General features: G+C 18.5%; 8 protein-coding genes across 8 annotated transcripts; 5 read left to right on the top strand and 3 right to left on the bottom strand.

The window, feature by feature from the left end:
• Window positions 1-1,416: 1,416 nt before the first annotated feature.
• On the top strand, window positions 1,417-2,871 carry PF3D7_1115700 (cysteine proteinase falcipain 2a; the record flags this gene model as incomplete). Its single annotated transcript, XM_001347800.1, has 1 exon — window positions 1,417-2,871. The coding sequence occupies one exon, from the start codon at window positions 1,417-1,419 to the stop codon at window positions 2,869-2,871; it is 1,455 nt and encodes a 484-aa protein (XP_001347836.1).
• Window positions 2,872-4,371: 1,500 nt separating this feature from the next.
• On the top strand, window positions 4,372-5,294 carry PF3D7_1115600 (peptidyl-prolyl cis-trans isomerase; the record flags this gene model as incomplete). The annotated part of the gene is made up of 3 exons (XM_001347799.1): window positions 4,372-4,383; window positions 4,541-4,618; window positions 4,797-5,294. 3 exons carry the CDS (start codon window positions 4,372-4,374, stop codon window positions 5,292-5,294), a joined length of 588 nt encoding a protein of 195 aa, XP_001347835.1.
• Window positions 5,295-5,600: 306 nt separating this feature from the next.
• Window positions 5,601-6,832, bottom strand: PF3D7_1115500 (AP2 domain transcription factor, putative; the record flags this gene model as incomplete). The annotated part of the gene is made up of 4 exons (XM_001347798.1): window positions 5,601-5,749; window positions 5,914-5,962; window positions 6,098-6,314; window positions 6,552-6,832. The coding sequence occupies 4 exons, from the start codon at window positions 6,830-6,832 to the stop codon at window positions 5,601-5,603; spliced, it is 696 nt and encodes a 231-aa protein (XP_001347834.1).
• Window positions 6,833-9,194: 2,362 nt separating this feature from the next.
• Window positions 9,195-10,673, top strand: PF3D7_1115400 (cysteine proteinase falcipain 3; the record flags this gene model as incomplete). Its single annotated transcript, XM_001347797.1, has 1 exon — window positions 9,195-10,673. The coding sequence occupies one exon, from the start codon at window positions 9,195-9,197 to the stop codon at window positions 10,671-10,673; it is 1,479 nt and encodes a 492-aa protein (XP_001347833.1).
• Window positions 10,674-12,302: 1,629 nt separating this feature from the next.
• On the top strand, window positions 12,303-13,751 carry PF3D7_1115300 (cysteine proteinase falcipain 2b; the record flags this gene model as incomplete). Its single annotated transcript, XM_001347796.1, has 1 exon — window positions 12,303-13,751. One exon carries the CDS (start codon window positions 12,303-12,305, stop codon window positions 13,749-13,751), a length of 1,449 nt encoding a protein of 482 aa, XP_001347832.1.
• A 973-nt stretch (window positions 13,752-14,724) lies between these two features.
• Window positions 14,725-18,228, bottom strand: PF3D7_1115200 (histone-lysine N-methyltransferase SET7; the record flags this gene model as incomplete). The annotated part of the gene is made up of 7 exons (XM_001347795.2): window positions 14,725-14,784; window positions 14,959-15,046; window positions 15,187-15,628; window positions 15,814-15,918; window positions 16,018-16,173; window positions 16,408-17,808; window positions 18,099-18,228. 7 exons carry the CDS (start codon window positions 18,226-18,228, stop codon window positions 14,725-14,727), a joined length of 2,382 nt encoding a protein of 793 aa, XP_001347831.2.
• A 3,466-nt stretch (window positions 18,229-21,694) lies between these two features.
• On the top strand, window positions 21,695-23,994 carry PF3D7_1115100 (conserved protein, unknown function; the record flags this gene model as incomplete). Its single annotated transcript, XM_002585382.1, has 13 exons — window positions 21,695-21,836; window positions 21,992-22,128; window positions 22,244-22,306; window positions 22,489-22,558; window positions 22,668-22,745; window positions 22,865-22,897; window positions 23,007-23,052; window positions 23,146-23,211; window positions 23,310-23,331; window positions 23,452-23,492; window positions 23,574-23,674; window positions 23,786-23,887; window positions 23,972-23,994. The coding sequence occupies 13 exons, from the start codon at window positions 21,695-21,697 to the stop codon at window positions 23,992-23,994; spliced, it is 924 nt and encodes a 307-aa protein (XP_002585428.1).
• A 292-nt stretch (window positions 23,995-24,286) lies between these two features.
• On the bottom strand, window positions 24,287-24,984 carry PF3D7_1115000 (conserved protein, unknown function; the record flags this gene model as incomplete). The annotated part of the gene is made up of 3 exons (XM_001347794.1): window positions 24,287-24,383; window positions 24,495-24,591; window positions 24,741-24,984. 3 exons carry the CDS (start codon window positions 24,982-24,984, stop codon window positions 24,287-24,289), a joined length of 438 nt encoding a protein of 145 aa, XP_001347830.1.
• Window positions 24,985-24,995: the final 11 nt, after the last annotated feature.

Here is a 24,995-nt window from a genome sequence, read left to right as displayed (position 1 = left end):
ATTAAAAATATAAAAGAACAAACAATGTTAATAATTATTTATGATAATTAAAGGGGAAAAAAAAATATATATAAAATATTATATTATATAATAATATATATAATATTATATATATATATATTTATATCTAGTAAATGCGCATGGTCCTTAAAATATATCGTTATATATTATATATATATATATATATATATATATATATATTATATATTATTATAATATTTATATTTTTTATTTTCTTAATATGGGTAAGTTTTATTTTTATAGTGAATATTTTTTTTATATATTTATTTTGAACTTTTCACTAAAGAACTAAAATATATGTGATACGTACATAAATATTATGCACTATAAAAAAAGAAATGACTCAAAAAATATATGAATATATAGAAACCTCACTAGGTTATAATTTATTGTATATATATATATATATATATAATATATTTAATAAATGTATATTAAAAAAGCTTGCATTTTCTCAATATTACATTTTATATTGTTATATATTGTTTTCTAATTTTAAGCTCATTTTATTATAGCATATTTTTTTAGTGTAAAAGATTTCAAATTAATATATATTATAACAACATATCATATTTGTAAATAAATACCCATAAACAATATATGTGTTTTTAAACGATGAAAGGAATATATAGTAATATTTCCCTATTAATAAAAAATTAAATAGTGCCATACTTTTTACTTGTTTTCTTTTTTTAATTTTTTAACCCTTATCCATATATTATATATATATATTATGAATATATAGGAAAAAAGGGAAAAAAAAAGAAAAACAACATCAATGAGTTTTTTAAAATATATTTTATGAATATATAATATATATATTATATTATATATATGTATATATTTTTAATTCATTGCATTTATGTGTTTTCTATAATAATATACAAATCCTTAATTTTTTTAAGTGTATATATAAATATATATTATAATAAATTTTCTTTTTGAATAATAAAAAATATACTATATATATATATATATATATAATATATTTTTTATATAAGAATTTATTATATTTTTATAAATACGATATAATATAAAGTATATTGTATCAAAAATATATATATATATGTATATATATATATATATATATATATATATATATATATATATTTATTTATTTATTTATACATAAATCTTATTACATTTGTATGAATTAAAATTTAGAAATAAGAAATTTGTGTATTTTATTTTGTAGCAAGAACGTTTTGTGTAAATTAAAGATAAAAGTGCAAAATTATAAATTTATTGTATACAAATATACTTAATTAAATCTATATATATATATATTTTTTTTTATACAAATATATGTATATATTTTTTTTATTTTTCATTTAACTAATTCATTTTTTTTATTTTTTATTTTTTATTATTTTATTTTTATTTTTTTGTTGAAGAATGGATTACAACATGGATTATGCTCCCCATGAAGTAATTTCTCAACAAGGAGAAAGATTTGTTGACAAATATGTTGATAGAAAAATTTTAAAGAATAAAAAATCATTGTTAGTTATTATTTCATTATCTGTACTTTCAGTTGTTGGTTTTGTTTTATTTTATTTTACTCCAAATTCTAGAAAAAGTGATTTATTTAAAAACTCTTCAGTTGAAAATAATAATGATGACTATATAATAAATAGCTTGCTAAAAAGCCCTAATGGCAAGAAATTTATCGTCTCAAAAATTGATGAAGCCTTATCATTCTATGATAGTAAAAAGAATGACATAAATAAATACAACGAAGGTAATAACAACAATAATGCTGACTTTAAAGGTCTTAGCTTATTTAAAGAAAACACACCATCAAATAATTTTATTCATAATAAAGATTATTTTATAAATTTTTTTGATAATAAATTCTTAATGAATAATGCAGAACATATAAACCAATTTTATATGTTTATTAAAACTAATAATAAACAATATAATTCTCCAAATGAAATGAAGGAAAGATTTCAAGTATTCTTACAAAATGCACACAAAGTAAATATGCATAACAATAATAAAAATAGTTTATATAAAAAAGAATTAAACAGATTTGCCGATTTAACTTATCATGAATTTAAAAACAAATATCTTAGTTTAAGATCTTCAAAACCATTAAAGAATTCTAAATATTTATTAGATCAAATGAATTATGAAGAAGTTATAAAAAAATATAAAGGAAATGAAAATTTTGATCATGCAGCTTATGATTGGAGATTACATAGTGGTGTAACACCTGTAAAGGATCAAAAAAATTGTGGATCTTGCTGGGCCTTTAGTAGTATAGGTTCCGTAGAATCACAATATGCTATCAGAAAAAATAAATTAATAACCTTAAGTGAACAAGAATTAGTAGATTGTTCATTTAAAAATTATGGTTGTAATGGAGGTCTCATTAATAATGCCTTTGAGGATATGATTGAACTTGGGGGTATATGTACAGATGATGATTATCCATATGTAAGTGATGCTCCAAATTTATGTAATATAGATAGATGTACTGAAAAATATGGAATCAAAAATTATTTATCCGTACCAGATAATAAATTAAAAGAAGCACTTAGATTCTTGGGACCTATTAGTATTAGTGTAGCCGTATCAGATGATTTTGCTTTTTACAAAGAAGGTATTTTCGATGGAGAATGTGGTGATCAATTAAATCATGCCGTTATGCTTGTAGGTTTTGGTATGAAAGAAATTGTTAATCCATTAACCAAGAAAGGAGAAAAACATTATTATTATATAATTAAGAACTCATGGGGACAACAATGGGGAGAAAGAGGTTTCATAAATATTGAAACAGATGAATCAGGATTAATGAGAAAATGTGGATTAGGTACTGATGCATTCATTCCATTAATTGAATAAATATGTCAATAGTATTTTAAAAAGGGACCTATCTTAAATAAATAAGTAATAAAATTTTGGGAATATTTTATATAATTTTACGATTTTACATAAAATATGAAGATACCTCCAAAGGATAGAAAGAATTTTATAACTGGATTGAAGTTAGGTGTTCATATATGTGTTATATAAGTATGTTTATATTTGTTGTTTTTTTTATATATCAAATACTTGATTATCTGTCTGTTCGTTTATTATTGTATGTTCTAATTTTTTTACCTGTTGATGAAGAAAATTATTTTGTTAAAATAATAGGAAATTTCTATAAATATCTGATGATATATTAATGGAAGAGTTTTAAAATGCATCCTTACTAATTTTTCCTTTACCTTACACATAATATATATATATATATATATATATATATATATATATATATATATATATATATATAATTTTTTTTTTTTCTTTTTTTGTTTATATTTTTTTAATTATGTGTATGTATATATTATTTGTTATAATGAATAATTTGTCCCATAATATTAAATGAACTAGAACTAATAAAATGAATACATAAAATGAAATGAAACGATATAATATAATATAAATTATATTACAATAAAATATATAATAGTGAGGAAAAAATATAATATATACATACATATATATAATATATATATATATATATATATATAATGTAAAATTGAAAATACAAATATTTAGATTTTCTTTTATGCGTAAAATTTGTAAAACTCTTATATTTTCTTTGTTTATAAATTTTTATTTATTTTTACATATATTCCAAGGAACGTATTATAATAAAATTATAAAGAGAATTTTACATTACTTTACATATTTTCGCATTCTTTTTTATCTTATGAAGATAAATGGGAATAATAATTGTTACTGTAATTTAAATTTTTGTAAAAATATTATGTTTTATTCATTTTATTCCTATAAGTATTAATTCTAATTTTAGGTACTTATTTACTTAGAATACATATAAAGGAGGAAAAATGGGAGAAGTGCTTATTATAATTTGCAAATATAATATATATAATATATATATATATATATATATATATATATATATATAATAATATAAATAAATATTTTAACGTCCTATTTATTTATTTTTATTTATTTTTTTTTTTTTTAGATACATATTTTTTTTATTGTGTGCATTAAGTATTGAATAATTTATTTTTTATTTTTCGTATTTTTATTTTTATTTTTATTATTTCATTTTTTTTTTTTTTTTGAATATGTATTATATTATATTGTATTAAGATATATGTTTCTTAATTTTTAAATTAATTTATTTAAAAAATATTTATATAATTTATAATATTTACGATAAATATAAAATATTATATTATATATATTTGGTTTTTTTTTTTTTTTTTTTTTTTATTAAAAAAGAATTAAAATAGTTGCTTGAAATTATTAACATTCTTTTAGCTATATTTTTAAGAGATATCTTAAATCCGAACTAAAATAAAATTATTTCTTTTTGCAAAAATGAATAAATTAGTAAGATTATGAAAAGTATAATATATATTAAGTATCTAATTAGATCTCATAATTTTAATACATACATATATATATATATATATATATATATATATATATATATTTATTTATTTATTTATTTATTTATTTATTATTTTTTTTTTTTATTTTGCATTAGGTGTCAATCATTTTAGTTATATTCTTTTTGTTCCATAAATATGCTTTATGCGCCGAGGAACATGAAATTACTCACAAAGTAAGAAACAAAAATATAATATATATATAAGTATATGATGCAATATATTATAATTTTATAAAAATATGGATAATAATAAATACCCACATATATATATATATATATATATATAAATATATGTACATTTTTTTCGCATGAACAATTAATGTGTTTATATATATATATATATTTTATATAGACCTATTTTGATATAACTATCGATGACAAGCCACTTGGAAGAATCGTATTTGGTTTATATGGAAAGGTAGCCCCCAAGACAGTAGAAAATTTTGTAAGTATATGTAAAGGGACGGTTGTAGATGGAAAAATGTTACACTATACGAATTCTATTTTTCATCGTATAATACCCAATTTTATGGCTCAAGGAGGAGACATTACTAATTTTAATGGTACTGGTGGTTTAAGTATTTATGGAAAAAAATTTGAAGATGAAAATTTTAAAGTAAATCATAGTAAAAGAGGATTATTATCAATGGCTAATGCAGGAAAAAATACCAATGGAAGCCAATTCTTTATATTATTTATTCCTACTCCATGGCTTGATGGAAGACATGTAGTTTTTGGTGAAGTAGTTGAAGGGTTAGATAAATTAGTACATATTGAAGCTGTAGGAACAGATTCTGGTGAACCATTAAAGAGAGTATTGGTTAAAGAATCAGGAGAATTGCCATTGTAAGAAAAAGATAAATTATAAATAAATTAATTAATATATATATATATATATATATATATATATATATTATTGACTCTTGTTTGGTGGAAAAAAGATTTTATTTTTTCGATGTTCATCTTTTTTTTTTTTTTTTTTATAAACATATAAACATAAAAAAATATATATATATATATATATATATTTAAAATTATATATGAATGTAATGAATAAAGTATGATAAATAAAAAAAAAAAAGAAAGAAGACATATATATGATTAAATATAAGGAAAAGATATAATATATTCCTCGTAATTAATTTGTATGTATATATTACTTCTTGTGTTTTTCAACTCTTTCTATGGCCATCTGTTTAGCAGTTTCAAATCCATGATATTCAGCTGAGAAAGATCTGCAAACAGGGAAGTTGTTTGAACGATAAAAGGCAACCCAACAGTTGGTAATAATATCATAGTGAACACCTGATTAAAGTTTCAAATGGAAATAAAAATAAAAAATATCAATATATATATATATATATATATTTGAATATATTATAATTCAATATATCCAACTATATATTTAGAAGGTCATATTTATTAGGCCTTTTTTTTTTTTCTTTTTTTAACTTAATATGCTGATATACCTTCAACGCCAGATTCGTATTTAGGTTTTGGCATTATACGTTGTTGTACCTAAAATTAATTAATAATTTTTAAAAAAAGAAAATATAATAATAAATGTATTTATAAGCTAATACTAATTTATTATATATTCCTATTTTCATTTCATTTCATTTCATTTTTTTTGTTTGCTTTTCTTTTTCTTACCTTTAAGGATTCATAAAATTTGATTGCTTCCCTTTTTGCATCATTTATTCCAAACTTTTTAACAGGAAAGGGTTTTGCATTTAGTTTATTATTTTCAAACCAATATACTTCCCATTGTTCATTTAATTCTTCATACCTTATGTTTTCATTAACATTATCAAAGTAGTCTTTTCTTATAGTTACTTCTTTGGAGCGTTTTAAATGTACTGGATGATATCTGATATGTAATTTAAAAGGGGAAAAAAAAAAAAAAAAAATATTTATATATATATATATATATATATACAAAGTAATAAAATTTCATATTTAAATTTTTAATATTAATAATATATAACATGATTGAATGAATTCATGTCTGAAGTTGTAAAATTATCTATACGAAATTCTTAAGTTATATAAGAATACATGTAAAAAATTGTATATGTTTTATTTTTATTTTATATGCAACAGTAACCTGTTTTCTGGATCGGAACGAAATTTATTTCCTATTCCCCATTTAAAAACATATTGAATAAAATCAGAATTGTTTTTATCTATTTCTTGTTTTTCACTTTTTACAATACATATATTATTATTTACACTTGAATTATTTTGTATTGAATTTAAACATATTGATTTTTTCCTATGTTGATATATTGTGCTTATATGAAATCGTTTTTTACAAAATTGGATGTAAAATTTCTTGTTTTCATTTTTTCTTTTTATTGAGTTAATTAGGTTATAAAATAAATTCATAATCGACTTAAAGCTTTATAAGCATAATAAAGGAATAAAAAGAAAATAAATGAAAAAGAAAAAATGTGTTTATACTATAAAATATTTCATACTACTATTTAATAAAGTATATAATTCTTCATTAGAACTTACAATAATTATAATATTATATAATGTATAATGTATATATATATATATATATATATTTATATATATATGTTTTTATATGTACTTATAATGTGTGTATAACATATTAGGTATTTATATTCTTCATTTTTTATTCGATCATGGATTGTTTTTATATTAGGAAATATTTTAATTTATTCAATTAAAAAAAAAATAAAAAAATGATAACAAAACATTGACCCTTTTAATATTATATATATATATAATTATATACATTTTAAATATAAAATTAATTTTACCTTTTTTGACATTATATATTTTCAAAAGAACTTTTTTACTTTTTATTAATTTAAAACATACAGTTGAAGGGATGATGCATTATGTATTTAATTTTTTTTGCATGACTTAAACCAATAATTCATTGAGGGAATATAAATATATTATATATATTAATATATATTTATAATTTATTTTTCTTTAATTTTTTTGGGGAATTCTTATTTTAAGTTACAGGAGGTCTTTTTTTTTTTTCTTTTTTTTTTTCTATATTAAATTTTATAATATGATAATTCTAAAATAATTATATAAAAAAAATTCATATTTTTTTTATAAGGTACGGATTACAGCTTTTTTATATATGCCATATTTTGATTATGATGCTTTTTTTTTTTTTTTTTTTTTTTAGTTAACTTTGATTTATATAATTATTTATAATATATAAAAAAAAAAATATTATTTAAAATAAAAAAATATATATTTTAAGTAGCTTACATAAATAAAGATAAATTTTATAAATACTTCAATTTAAAAAAAATATGGACCACGAATAATGGATAGTTTTGACATAATTTTTTTCATATATAATATAATATGGACTTTTATTATTAAATACAAATAAACATATAATAAAGAATATTAATTTATTTATTATTATTTTAATCATTCAATATATATATATATATATATATATATATATATATATATAATATAAAATATATTTTTTTATATATATTAATTTTTTGCATGTTTTCCATTGCTGATAATTTTTTATATTATAAATTCCACAAATTTGATATTTTTTTTTTTTTTTTTTTTTTTTTTTTTGATAAGAAAAAATGATAATATTCTTTTAAAAAAATATATTTTATTACTAGCATTATTAACATATATGTTTGATATATTATATGCGCATTATATATAAAAAATAAATATATATATTATGTTTACAAAGAAGAATATGAACAAAGTTATTTTATTTATGTAAGATTATTTTAATTGGAATAACGGAAAAGGAATTATTATTTTAATAAATGTTAAATTTATTCTTTATTATATAAAATATATATATATAATAATATATATAATACAAACCTTTATATTTATATTATATATATATAATAATATATAATATAATACAAACCTTTATATTATATTATATTATATTATATTATATTATATATATAATATTTATATATATATTATATATATATATATATATTTTTTTAAGCTCTATTTTTTCTTTATATTTCCTATTTAAATATATTCTTTATTTTTATTTTTTATTTTTGGAATGATTTTGCTTCTTGATTTAAATTTAATATATATATTTTTGTAAAAAAAATTTATCATTAATTTGTAAATATTTTTATGTATATATCATTTTTTTTTTTTAATAATAAGGTTTAAAAAAATATATTATATATATATATATATATATATTTTTTTTTTTTTTTTTTTTTTTCGAAAATTTCCGTATACATTAATATATATCCTTAAAATGTCATAATAATAAAAAAAAATATGTAAATTCGTATATAATATTTGGAAAAATCCTAATTTTAAGAATATTATATATATATATATAATTTTTAGTATTATTTTAGTGTGATATATTATATATAAATAATACATTTATATATAATATTTATATTAAGTATTTTAAGGAAATATTTTTTTTTGATAATAAAATTATTATACATATATATATATATATATTATATATATAATAAATATATTTTATAACAATTATACATAATGCATTTATGATGTATGCTATTGTATATCATAAGTAAATCTTGTAAATAAAATATAGCATTATATATAAATAAATATATAAACATAAATATAAATAAATAAATATATAAATAAATAAATAAATATATATATATATATATATAAATACATAATATAAATTTTTTTTTTTTTTTTTTTTTTTTTATATTTTTTATTTTCAATTATTTTATTTTTTGTTTGAACAATGGAATATCATATGGAATATTCACCGAACGAGGTGATTAAACAAGAAAGAGAAGTATTTGTAGGAAAAGAAAAAAGTGGCAGCAAATTTAAAAGAAAGAGATCTATTTTTATAGTTCTTACAGTATCAATATGTTTTATGTTTGCTTTAATGTTATTTTATTTTACAAGAAATGAAAATAACAAGACCTTGTTTACTAATAGTTTATCAAATAATATAAACGATGATTACATAATAAATTCATTATTAAAAAGTGAGAGTGGTAAAAAATTCATTGTATCAAAACTTGAAGAATTAATATCTTCTTATGATAAAGAGAAAAAAATGAGAACTACTGGAGCAGAAGAAAATAACATGAATATGAATGGTATAGACGATAAAGATAATAAAAGTGTTAGTTTTGTTAATAAAAAAAATGGGAATTTAAAAGTGAATAATAATAATCAAGTTTCTTATAGTAATCTTTTTGATACAAAATTTTTAATGGATAATTTAGAGACTGTAAATTTATTTTATATCTTTTTAAAAGAGAATAATAAGAAATATGAAACATCGGAAGAAATGCAAAAGAGATTTATAATATTTTCAGAAAATTACAGAAAGATAGAATTACATAACAAAAAAACTAATAGTTTATATAAAAGGGGTATGAACAAATTTGGAGATTTGTCCCCCGAAGAATTTAGAAGTAAATATTTAAATTTAAAAACACATGGTCCATTCAAAACATTATCACCACCTGTATCATATGAAGCAAATTACGAAGATGTAATTAAGAAATATAAACCAGCTGATGCTAAATTAGATCGTATAGCATATGATTGGAGATTACATGGTGGTGTAACACCAGTTAAGGATCAAGCATTATGTGGATCATGTTGGGCTTTTAGTAGTGTAGGTTCTGTAGAATCACAATATGCTATAAGAAAGAAAGCATTGTTTTTATTTAGTGAACAGGAACTAGTTGATTGTTCAGTTAAAAATAATGGTTGTTATGGTGGATATATAACTAATGCTTTTGATGATATGATTGATCTTGGAGGATTATGTTCTCAAGATGATTATCCATATGTTAGTAATTTACCAGAAACTTGTAATCTTAAAAGATGTAACGAGAGATATACAATCAAATCATATGTATCTATACCAGATGATAAATTTAAAGAAGCCTTAAGATATCTAGGACCTATTAGTATTAGTATAGCAGCTTCAGATGATTTCGCCTTTTATAGAGGAGGTTTTTATGATGGAGAATGTGGAGCAGCACCAAATCATGCGGTTATACTTGTAGGTTATGGTATGAAAGATATTTATAATGAAGATACTGGAAGAATGGAAAAATTCTATTATTATATCATTAAAAACTCATGGGGATCTGATTGGGGAGAAGGAGGATATATTAATCTAGAAACTGATGAAAATGGATACAAAAAAACTTGTTCAATTGGAACAGAAGCTTATGTACCATTACTTGAATAAACATAATAATAAAATAGATTTTCCTTAATAAAAAGAAATGAACAAATAAATCAATATATATATATATATAAATATAAAAATATAAATATAAATATAAATAAATATTTATATATATATATATATATATATATATATATGTTTAATGTACAATTTTTTATAAATTATCAACACATCAAAAAAAAATTTTTTTTTTTTAATATTTTATTTATTTAGCTTTTCGATACCATTAAATTTTTTTAGTTTTTTTCTTATTTTTTTTTTTTTTTTATAAATTTTATATCAACAAATAAGAAAATACTGAAATATTTAATATAAAATAGAAACAATTAATAAATATAAAATGATATTTAGTATAAAATAGGGAAAAGTGTCTTCGTATTCAATTTTTTAAATATTTAAAAATAATATAATACTAAATATATGTTATTTTTCATGTGCTATTATTTTTTTTTTTTTTTTTATATTTTTTTTTATTTATATTCTTTTTTTTACAAGTCAGTCATTCTATTTATTTATTTATGTATTTTTTTTTTTTTTTTTTTTATCTAAATTTTTCTATAAAAAAAAGAAAAAATATTTGGCATATATATATTATATACAAAGAGAAACAATTATAATATATGTAAATATATGAATATACATATACACTAGGATTTTATTTTTTATATAATTAATTATATATATATGCGTATTAATATATAATATGAACAAATAAAGATGTTTGCCCTATAAGATATATAAATAAAATAATATTATTTTCTAATTTTAATCTTTTTTTTTTTTTTTATAGTAAATATGTGCTTCTTAAAATATTTTATATAAAATATATAAATATATATACATATATTTATAATATGTTTATTTATTATAAATGTATATATATATATATATATATATAAAATTCTATATACTTTTAAAAAAAAAAAAAAAGGTGAATTATTAATGACAGTGCCTTAATAAAAATAATATAGTGCATAATATAAGGAAAAAATTAATAAGTGCTATTAACATTTTACATCTCCTTATATATATATATATATTATATATATATATATATTTATATATTAATATATATATTTTTATTTATATTTATATTTATTTATTTATCTATTTAAATATAATAAAAGAAAAAAGATAAGCAACATCGATTCGATATATATAATATTATATACATATGTATAATATTATATTAATTCATTTTTTTTTCTTTTCATATATTATAGGTTTTTCTATCATATAGAAAAATCACCAATTTTGTTTCATATATATGAAAAAAGATATATATAAATATATTAACACAAAAATAAAAAAATATATAATATATATATTATATGATAATTGTTGTTTTTTCTTTAAATGTTTCTAATTATTTTAATAAATAAAAAATAAAAGTGTATAAATATATTTTACATTAATATATGTATATCTATAAATTATATATTTCAATGAATTGATTATATAAGAAATTAAATATTTAATAATAGAACTATAAATTTGTGTAAAGGTATACAAATTTGTTTATTATATATATATATATATATATGTATATATTATAAGAATACCATTTATTGTTAATTTTTATATATTTATATTAATATATATATATATATATTTTTTTTTTTTTTTTAAATGGATTACCACATGGATTATATTCCGAATGAGGTAATTTCTCATCAAGGAGAAAGATTTGTCGACAAATATGTTGATAGAAAAATTTTAAAGAATAAAAAATCATTGTTAGTTATTATTTCATTATCAGTACTTTCAGTAGTTGGTTTTATTTTATTTTATTTTACTCCAAATTTTAGAAAAAGTGATTTATTTAAAAACTCTTCAGTTGAAAATAATAATGATGACTATATAATAAATAGCTTGCTAAAAAGCCCTAATGGCAAGAAATTTATCGTCTCAAAAATTGATGAAGCCTTATCATTCTATGATAATAAAATGAAAGATATAAATAAAAACAATAACAATAATACTTCATCCGATTTTAAAGGTCTTAGCTTATTTAAAGAAAACAAACCATCAAATAATTTTATTCATAATGAAAATTATTTTATAAATGTTTTTGATCATAAATTCTTAATGAATAATGTAGAACATATAAACCAATTTTATACGTTTATAAAAACTAATAATAAACAATATAATTCTCCGAATGAAATGAAGGAAAGATTTCAAGTATTCTTACAAAATGCACACAAAGTAAAAATGCATAACAATAATAAAAAGAGTTTATATAAAAAAGAATTAAATAGATTTGCTGATTTAACTTATCACGAATTTAAAAGTAAATATCTTACTTTAAGATCTTCGAAACCATTAAAGAATTCTAAATATTTATTAGATCAAATAAATTATGACGCCGTAATAAAAAAATATAAAGGAAATGAAAATTTTGATCATGCAGCTTATGATTGGAGATTACATAGTGGTGTAACACCTGTAAAGGATCAAAAAAATTGTGGATCTTGCTGGGCCTTTAGTAGTATAGGTTCCGTAGAATCACAATATGCTATCAGAAAAAATAAATTAATAACCTTAAGTGAACAAGAATTAGTAGATTGTTCATTTAAAAATTATGGTTGTAATGGAGGTCTCATTAATAATGCCTTTGAGGATATGATTGAACTTGGGGGTATATGTACAGATGATGATTATCCATATGTAAGTGATGCTCCAAATTTATGTAATATAGATAGATGTACTGAAAAATATGGAATCAAAAATTATTTATCTGTACCAGATAATAAATTAAAAGAAGCACTTAGATTCTTGGGACCTATTAGTATTAGTATAGCCGTATCAGATGATTTTCCGTTTTACAAAGAAGGTATTTTTGATGGAGAATGTGGTGATGAATTAAATCATGCCGTTATGCTTGTAGGTTTTGGTATGAAAGAAATTGTTAATCCATTAACTAAGAAAGGAGAAAAACATTATTATTATATAATTAAGAACTCATGGGGACAACAATGGGGAGAAAGAGGTTTCATAAATATTGAAACAGATGAATCAGGATTAATGAGAAAATGTGGACTAGGTACTGATGCATTCATTCCATTAATTGAATAAATATATGAGTAGTATTTTAAAAGGGGGACTATCATAAATAAATAATAAAATAATAAGATAAAATTTTAGGAATCTTTTTTAAGTTCACGATTTTACATAAGATATGAAGATACGAAAAAAAGTAAAAAATTGATTATATATAAAGTTGTATGTATTAACATGTATATTTTTTCTTTTTATTTTTTGATGTGTATATATATATATATAGAATAAATTTTTGAATATCATTATTCCGGTTATTTTTTGCATATAAAATAATATATTGTTTTTTTATTTTTATCATTGTTTTTATTTTTTTTAATTTTTTATTTTTTATTTTTAATTTTTTATTTTTAATTTTTTATTTTTTGTTTTATTTTGTTTTTCGTTTACATGTTTTTAATTATATATTAATTTTTCATACTAACAATTTTTGTCCCAATCTATTAAAATGAACAAAAATGAGTAAAGATAAAAAAATATATGTAAAAACAGAAAAGAATGTTATGTGTATTTCCAGTAAAAATGAACATTGAAATATATGGATGTTCATCTTAAGAGATACCTTAGAACAAATAGGTACAAGTTTTATATATTCTACATATCCATTAATTCTTATATTCATTTTTATTATCTAGTGTTTTTTTTTTTTTTTTTTTTTTGATGTGGACTTGATTTGAAATTCTTTAATTTCATTTTCCACCTTATGGAAATTTTAATATATTATTTTAAGAACATATGTAAAATGTTCTAACAATATTTTAAAAACAACAAGATTTTTATAATATTTCACATGAAAAAACAAAATGATAATCATTTTATTGTAAAAAAAAAAAAAAAAATATGAATAAGAAAAAAAAAAATATATATATATATATATATATATTATACATTTACACAATATGATAATATACTCGTAAATAATAAAAATTATGATTTTATTATTTTGTGGTTTTTAATTTTTTTTTTTTTTTGAAGTTATTGCTAAATATATTTACTCCTCAATTTGAGGAGCATCAGTGGTTGTTAGATTATCAATTCTATAATATTTATTCTGTCAAAAAAAAAAAAAAAAAAAAAATATACATAATAATAAAGAATAATATATATATTAAATTTGTGATATTGCAGTTATATCTCGAAAAAGATTTATATTATATGAAAATAAATACACTTAATAATTATATATATAGATATAACACACTATCTTTTTATATTTTTTAATTACCAATGAATCTCTTAAATAATCATGAGAGTATCCACATAATATTTCAAGTAAATGTATTGATTTCAGAAAGTGAGAACAAATCCTTTTTCTACAATGGTAAAATAAAAAGTATTAAAAAATTAATTTAAAATTTATTATTAAATTTAAGGAGTGTATATAATATTAGTTGAGCATATACACTACATAAATATATATATATATATATATATATTTTTTAAATATTCTTACTTTTCTTCAAATGTTATTGTAAAATCATTTTCTGTTGATAAGATATCAGTACTTATAGAGTTTGCATGAATTTCTCCTAACTCTTCATATAACCAAGCTAAAACATAATTTGCTCTTGGTATTACATCTATAGCATATTTTATTCTTTGCATTTGATAGTATATTGCTTTTTCCCATTGAGATGTATCCCTATAACCTTCAAAAAGTATAGTATATAATTGAAACATAATCCAATGTTGCGTAAATATTTTATCAGCCTGTACAAAAACAGCTAAGGCATCAGACAAATCATTCTTATCTGTTTCTTGCAATCTTTCTATATAACTATTTTCATACTCTATATATTCATATGCTGCACTTTCTGTTATTTCGCATAGGCAAACATTGCACTTGGAAATAATTGGAATATCATCATGGTATTCACTCTTTATGAAAAAGGTGCCTAAATATATAAATAAATAAAATAAATATATAAATATATATATATATATAATATAGATAGTTATATTCAAAAAAATATATATGTAAATGATAACATCAATATATATAACATGATTCATATATATATATATATACATTCCAATTTTTTTTTTTTTTTTTTTTTTTTTTTTTTTTTTTTTTTTTTACCTATTCCACATGATGAACACCTGAAACCTCTACAATTGTCTACAGGATGAGTACACCTACTACACATACATACAAATAGCCAGTTAGTAAGTTTCTCCCTCCTAACTACGATAAAAAAAAAAATAAAATATAAAATAAAATATAAATTTATTTTTTTCTTCTATTTTTTTTTTTTTTTGTTTTTTTCTTGGTTTAAATTCCTACTATTTGATGATTTGTATAGATCGTCATCTCCTAAATAAGATATAGTTATTTCATCTCCAGGATTTAAATTAATTCTTGCACGTAAAACAAAACTATCGTTTTCACCATAGTGCCAACAAGCAGTGGAGATACAACTATGAGCAAGCATAGAAATACCTGTATAAAAAAAAATATATATATACATAAAAATAAAACATACGTAAAATAATTAAATTATGTAGATAATATAAATAAAAATATTATATACATATATATATATATATATATATATACATACATATTATTATTTTATTTTATTTTATTTTATTTTTTATTTATTTTATTTTTTTTTTTTTTTTTCTTGTATTTATTTGACATATTTTTAACATTATATCATTTTATTTTCCTTACGATTATAAAGAACTAGACCTTCGTTGTCCGTATGATGGCCGAAAGCATTATAATGCCAGACTTGTATAATTCTGGAATATATTTTTGGATCAATTAATTTATTTTTATAATAGTAATATTTATTTCCATTTACAAAACTTGTTTTTTCACAAACTTTATCTAGCACATTATAAATATCATTATCAGGTTCTTTATCAGGTTCTGGAACCCATTTATCAAGACAAGCCTTATAATTAAAATCATTGAGCATAGTAATACTACATAAGGCTGCATAATGCCATTTAAGTGGCAATTCAAAATTTTGTTCATCATTTAATTTATTTAGATATGTCCATAATTGCTCGTTTAAATTTGGTGTAACTATTAATATTGGATTTTCAACAAATATAACAGAACCTGGATCTAATTTCTTTTTTGTAAACATACATCTACCTTTACCTTTTACATTAAATATTTCTACATCGTTATCAATTTCTTCAATAGTATAAACATCCAATTTTTCTTCAACATATTCTTCTTCTTCTTCAACAATAATATTATCGTTTTCTTTATGTTTTTTTTCTGTAATTTCATTTTCTACGATGTTTTTTTCTTTTTTATTTTCGCTTGGTAATGTAACTTTTACATCGTTCATATTTTCATTATTAGGATATTTCTTCTCTAGTTCTTCTGCATACATATTTTCCTCATCAACATATTGCACATCGATATTTTCCATATTCACCTCTTCCATATCAGCATTTTCATTATCTACAAATTCGTTATCTACAAATTCGTTATCTACAACTTCATCATCTATATTTTCTCCATTTATTTTTTCTTCATATATATTTTCTTCATATATATTTTCATCATCTATATTTTCATCATCTATATTTTCATCATCTATATTTTCATCATCTATATTTTCATCATATACATTTTCATCATATACATTTTCATCATACACATTTTCATCATACACATTTTCATCATCTATTATTTCTTCTTCTTCTTCTTCGTGCCCCTCCTGTTCATCGACGTCAGAATATTCCTTGGTTTCTCCCACATTATAATTTTTCAAACCATTATAAATAAATTCAATATTTTTGTTTTCACGATGATATATAAAATCATCTGTTTCACTTTTTTTTTTTTGGACATAATAATTATTAACATAATCAGTACTTCCATTTGTTATTTCATCGTTTGTTCTTGAAGAATATTCTCTTTGATTTATTCCTATCTTTTCATTTTTAATATTAATATTTTTAATTCGTTCATATTTTTGATTGTCCTCGTTCCAGATATGGTCTCTGTATCCATATAGATCTTCTTGTGATGGTTCTTCTCTCTTTAGATTGTCTCTTACGATTTTTTTATTTCTATAAATCTTATCATTGGAATACTGAAAAAGGTCTTCTATAAAAAGGAAACAAAAAAAAAAAAAAAAAAAAAAAAAATTATATGAGCGACCATAAATATAAATACGTAAATAAACAAAAAAAACAAATAAATAAATATAAATATATATGTGTATGCATGGGAAAGATTTATTTTATCAGCTCCCATGTTTTTTAAAAAATATGAAATAAATAAAATAGACATAAATATATAACACCACAATTGATTTAATATGTATATATGTAAAAAATAATACATATATATATATATATATATGTGTATATATATATATTTTTTTTTTTTCCTACCTGAGAAAGGCATACTATCCAAATCGAGAGTTTTGGATTGAGCCCAATCTCTTTCATCTACTGCATCGATTTCTACTTGCGTTTTCTTTTTACTAGTAGAACGTCTTAATTTTCTAAATATTGTTTCCATATTGACTAACACTAATAAATTTTATAATCTCTTGATATATATATATATATATATATATATAGGTACAGGTACTTCCTTATTTTGTTATTTTTTTCTTTTGAAGTCAAGGGACCAGAAAACATAACAATTCTTAAATATAATAAATATTCTTAAAGAACTTTATTATTGAGAAAGTGACAAGAAGGAGGAATAAAAACAATTAAACAAAAAAAATATTTATAAAATAATAAACAAATATACATACATACATATATATATATATATATATATATATATATATATATATATATATATTTATTTATTTATTTACATATATCCAATAAAATAAAGATATATTGTACAATACACTAAACAAAAGTACAAAAATATTCTACAAACACTTATACTTTTAAATATTTAAGTAATGTGTATATATTTTTTTTTTAAAAAAAAAATAATAATAAAAAAAAAAAAAAAAAGTATTCACATGTCATTTTACATTATTGTCATATAGTCTTCATTAAAAATATATATGAGTTCATATATATTACATACTGAAATTTAACAATTCATATCAAGCGAAAAATGAAATAAAAACAAAAAATAAAAACATAAAACATAAAACATAAAACAAAATATAAAAATAAAGGTAATTATATATAAATAAAAGTAATAATATGTATATATAAATATAATATATTGTTGTATTAATTTACAAAAATACATTATACTTAACAATGGCATCATAATATTATATATGTATCAAAAGTTATACACCAATAATACAAATATAGGTAAAGGGCAAAAAAAAAGAAAAAAAAAAAATGACATTCATAAAAGAATACACATATATATATGATAAATATATACATATATAATATATATATATATATGTATTCCGTTATAATAATTTTTTTTTTCACATTTTACAAAAAAAAAAAAAAATATAAATAAATAAATATGTACATATATATATATATATATATATATATATATATATATATATATATTTATTTATTTATGTAAAGTAAAAAAAATTAAATCAAAACAAAAGACCCTTTTTTAACACTAAAAACAATAATTATGAAACAAGCATATTCTAAAAAAATAAAACAAAAAATATATAATTATAATGCATTGTTTTATATATTTACCATAAAAAAAAAATATATGTATATCATTTTTATTTTTTACATAAATATTTCATGCTTATGTATACAAAAATAGTTGTGTAATTTATTATCTATAAATTTTTAATTATAAAAAAAATAATAACGTTGTATTATCGATTCCCACACATAATATATTTATGTGTCAAAATATGTATACACACAATTTTTTTTTTTTTAATACGCTGTTCTATATTCTTTTTTTATTATAGAACAATTTATAAAAATGGCTTCATTATAAAATAAAATATAAATATATATATATATATTTATATATATGCATATAAATATGTGCCAATAATAAAATAATATATATTTATATAAAAATACATAACGTATTTTTATATATTCTTGTGATATATTAAATTTCTACAGGCACATATATATATTATAATAATAAATATATAAATATATTTTATTTGTAATCTTTTTTTGTTACTCAAGAAAAAAAAAAAAAAATTGTGCAATATATTTTGAAAAGTTGGAATTTATTCTTAAATACAAATATTATATAAAAAAGAATTGCGTGAATTACTAAAACATACAATAACATAAACAAACATAAAAGAAAACAAAAAAATATAAATATAATATTATATATAATCAATTATATATGTTATTTACTTTTTTTTTTTTCATATTATTTTGTATCCTTCAAAAAAAAAAAAAAAAATTAAACAAAACAAAATAATAATAATAATAAAAAGTACAAATTATTATATATATATATATATATATACATACATACAATTTTCCTGTTCGTTATTTTAACGTTTTTTTCCTTTTTTTGTTGTTCTGTTTTATTTTTTTTTTTATTTTTAATTTTATTATTTTTTATATTATGAGAAAAATAAACATTCAGAATTTTACTTAGAATTTATGCATGTATATAATTATATGAATATATATTATAAAAATATGTAATAAACCAATAAAAGTAGAAAAGAAAAAAAAAAAATTTATGTATATGTAAATTGTATATTATATATATTATATATATATAATAAAAATAATATTTTTTATACTAAATCAGTATTTTACAGATTTTAAAAAATTTTCATTTGTAATATATATTATATATATATATATATATTAATATTTATATATATGTATGTATAATTAAATCATGTATTTTTTTTTTATTTTTTTTTTTGTTACATACGCATTAAAACATAATAATATAATGTATATGTATATTTTTAACATATATATAATATATAAAATAATTTAATTTTTTGTTTTGTTTTTTTTTATAAATACATTTTTTAATATATATATATTTTTATAACATATATTTTATTCACTTTAAAAATGTAAAATAAATATATTAAAAAATATATTTTTATTTCTTATGTTTAAATTTGTGTGATGCAAAATCATATATATTTATATATATTTATACTCATTTTATATTTGTTTCATTTCTTTGATTAAAGATATAATAATCACTATAAAGCAACAGTTGTTAAAATATAATAAAATATATTTATTATATATAAGAAATTATTTTTGGGATATAATTAAATTATGTAAACATTTGAATAAGAAATTAAGAAAAACAGGAAATTTTTATTTTTACATGTTATTTTATTTTATTTTATTTTATTTTTTCGTTCAATGTATGTAAAAACCAATAAAATAATTTTGACAATTTGTCAATGGGATAATAAAAAGTTCTGCATAATTTAAAATTTTATTTATAAGGAAATAATGTTTTTTATTTTTAACAATTTGTTATATTATGTGATCTGTATATATCGAATAATTGAAAAATGAAAAAATACAAATAAATAAACATTTATCGTTTTTTTCATGTTTTATATGTGTAGGAATTCTTAGACATTTATTCTGGTTTCTTTTCTTTTCTTATTTTATTTATAAATATAAAAGATAATATATATTAAGATATTAAAATAAGGATCTTACAAAAAAAAAAAAAAAAAAGATATATATATATATATGTGTTTTTTTTTTTTGTTTTTTTTTTTTTTTTTTATAAATCGTCGTATTGTATATCTCTATTTTTTTCTTATTTCCGAAAGTGTTCTTATAATAGGAAATGGTATGTACACGATTTTATATAAAAAAAAAACAAAAACAAAAACAAAATAAAAATAATAAAACAAAATAAAGAAACTAAAATATAAAAGGAATGAAATAAAATATGTATATATAAATACAATTATGATTAATACTTTCTGTTTTTTTGAAAAACATTTGTTCCACATAAAAGATATTAAGTAATATAAATTATAACACCAATATCATAAGTAAAATATAATATATACATATATATATATTTTATTTTATTTTGAAATATGAGAATAACTTTTGTAAAAATAATTAATTGTTTTTCTTACTATCTTTTAATTCAATTATGTTTATTTAAAAGTTGTCTAAACTCAAAGGTATATGAAAAAGATGAATCCCCATCATTTAATACGGTTCCATTATCTAATGGTTTAGAGAAAATAAAATTATAATTTCTTTTTTTTTTTTTTTTTTTTTTTTGTTGTTGTTGTTATTTCTATAAGAGACGCATGTATTTTTACATAGTACATATATTTACATATATAATTATATATATATATATATTAACTTATTTATATATGTAGGTCCCTTAGATCTACCATCAGGTGTAACAATAAATCTAGGGTTAAGAAGGAGAAAGTATAGTTCAAATGAACCAAAAAACAATACATACTTGAAAAATGAACTTAATGATGATGCTAAGATAATAAAAGATGCTATAGTATATATTGAAATATAACAATAAATTATTAATTAATTAAATATGTCCTTATATATATATATATATATATATATATGTGCTTTCTTATAATGTTCCCTTTTTTATAATGGTTCAGAATAAGACTAATTTTGGTAAACCCGAATGGGATAATAATTCAGTTGAGGAAAAGTTATCTTATGTAATACAAAATATATAAAATGTAAAAAATAATAATAAAATAAAAATACATTGGATCTTCATCCAAAACATAAATTGTTATATCATCTTATTACATAATTTTGCAAATGTGTACATATTAAGTTTTATATTTACAATTATATAAAAAGGTTTTTATTTAAATATCCACTTTTATTTTATTAGGATTTCCCTCCATGGCTATCTGAAATGATAAGCTTTTCCGATAAGAGCAAAAGCACTTTAGGCTCTTTAGGTAATAAACATAAATATTTATATATATTCTATATACTGGACATAAATTTTTTAAAAAATATATATTTATACATATTTTATCATTTCTTTAATATAAATATTTTATAAAGGTGTTGATAATTTGCCTGACCTAAATGAGTGCAAGAATATAAAACATTTCCCAAAGCAGATGTTATGTATAATTGAAGGTATAAATAATAAATAAATATACATATATATTTTTTTTTTTTTTTTATCCATATATATGATATTTATATTTCGAATATATCATTTATTTATATATTATAAATTTCCTTGTCAAATGCAGGTCTTGATCGAATAAAGGAAGTTTACGAAAATGGTTTGAAAAAATAAAAATTAAGAAAATGGAAAATAATATTATATATATATATATATATATAAATATTTATATTTATTTATTTACATTTTTTCTTCTTTCTTTACGGTAGCTAAGGATATCACATCTTTGACTGCTCGTGTCCTTGCGGGAGGAAGGTAATAAACATAAAGAAAAAGTAATAATTTCTTGTTTTGTTTATTATCAAAATAATTTTTATATATTTTATTTAAATGTTAACATATATATAGGCTTGCAGTGAGAGCTTTAACAAGACTGAAGACGTTGGCATCTTCCCTGGAAAATAAGCAATTAATGTTATACATAAAAATAATATATATATATATATATATATATATATATATTTATGTATATTCAATATGTCTATATATTTATGTATTCATTTACATCTCAGGAAATCCTTAGGAACTCCAATGGTAAAAGAAGAAGATATTATCATTATTTAGTTATATCTTATATACAATATATTATATTATATATATATATATATATATATATATATATATATTTTTTTTTTTTTTTTTGATTGCTATCAGGCCACCTTAATATTGTTACAACGAGAATCCACCTCAGATAGGTAATTATAGATAAAGTAAAAATTAAAAAGAATATAAAAGAGGAACATATAAAAAAATTATTTTATTTATTTTTAATATAGAAATCGATGGTTATGTGGAAGTATCTTAACTTTATTAACCGACTTACCCGTAGTGTCTGACTTGGCTGATGTGAAAACGGGTTCATATGGTCACGTTAATGGTATTACAATAAATTAAAAAATGTGAAGAAATAATATTCATATTATAAAATTCTAAAACAATGTATAATTATTTACATATATATATAAATATATATGTATATATTTCCCAGTTATAATGCCAAGACAATCCAGAGTTCGAAACGCAGATAGAAATATTTTAAGACTGAGAGAAGGAGCTTCTCCATCATATCTTATAAACGGATATACATCTAGTAATCATACAAAAAAGATAATAACTATAATAACATATATATATATATATATATATGTTTTTTTTTTTCTTGCCCTTTTTTCAGTTCAAGCAAATTATACAACATAAAATATGGGAAAATTATGTACATGAGAAATGCATGTATATATATATATATATATATATATTTATTTATTTATGAGAAAGTATAATGTTTTATTCTTTTTCCTTTTTTTTTTTTTTTTTTTTTCTTTTATAACAATAAAAAAAATATGTCGTGCTTATATTGGTTTTCTAATTAAAGTTATATTAATATGTTCTCTTGTTGGAAAGAGAAAAAAAAAAAAAAAAAAAATAAATAAATAAATAACTATATATGATATGATAATAATATAATATGGCATATTCAATATAATGTAAATTACCAAAATTTGGTAGTTTGTTTTAATGGTCGATAATAAGAATGATTTTGCCAGAACTGTAATTTTTTTTTTCCATAACCTTTAACTTCATGATACCTTGAAAAAATAAAAATTACAAGACAAATAAATATAAACACAATAATGACAATATTATATATTAATAACATTATATATCCAAATATATATTTTTCTTTTTTTATATATTACCTGTATGGTCTATATTTATCAAAATCTAGGAGCTTTTTTCTCGTGGCCCAATAGCCATGTCTATGATACCATTTCCATTTGCTTGGCCAATATGTACCTAAATGATTAAAATAAGAAAAAAAAAAAATAGAATCATATAAATTTAAATATATATGAGTATAAATAAATAAATAAATAAATATATATATATATATATATATATATATGAATAAAAATTATTGTTCTTTTATATGTGTGCTATATTACCTTTCCATTTTCTTCCTTTCCAGAAGAGCCTACTTAAGGACTCAATTAATTTTTGAAAATAGTCATTTACTCGATTTATAAAAATATGGTTTTGATTTTTTTTGACGATATCATAATTTATTTTCCATTTTGGGAATTTGTATTGGTTAAATATGTAAACCTTAATTAAGGAAGAAAGGCAATCATTGAATATATGTATAAATCTGACATTGCTTTTATCAATTTGATGTTTTATAATAACCATTATATTATAAC

Source organism: Plasmodium falciparum (assembly GCF_000002765.6).
Source record: "Plasmodium falciparum 3D7 genome assembly, chromosome: 11".
Classification (NCBI taxonomy): domain Eukaryota; phylum Apicomplexa; class Aconoidasida; order Haemosporida; family Plasmodiidae; genus Plasmodium; species Plasmodium falciparum.
Note: the sequence above shows the minus strand (reverse complement) of the source record. Positions and strands in the feature narration are given on the sequence as shown.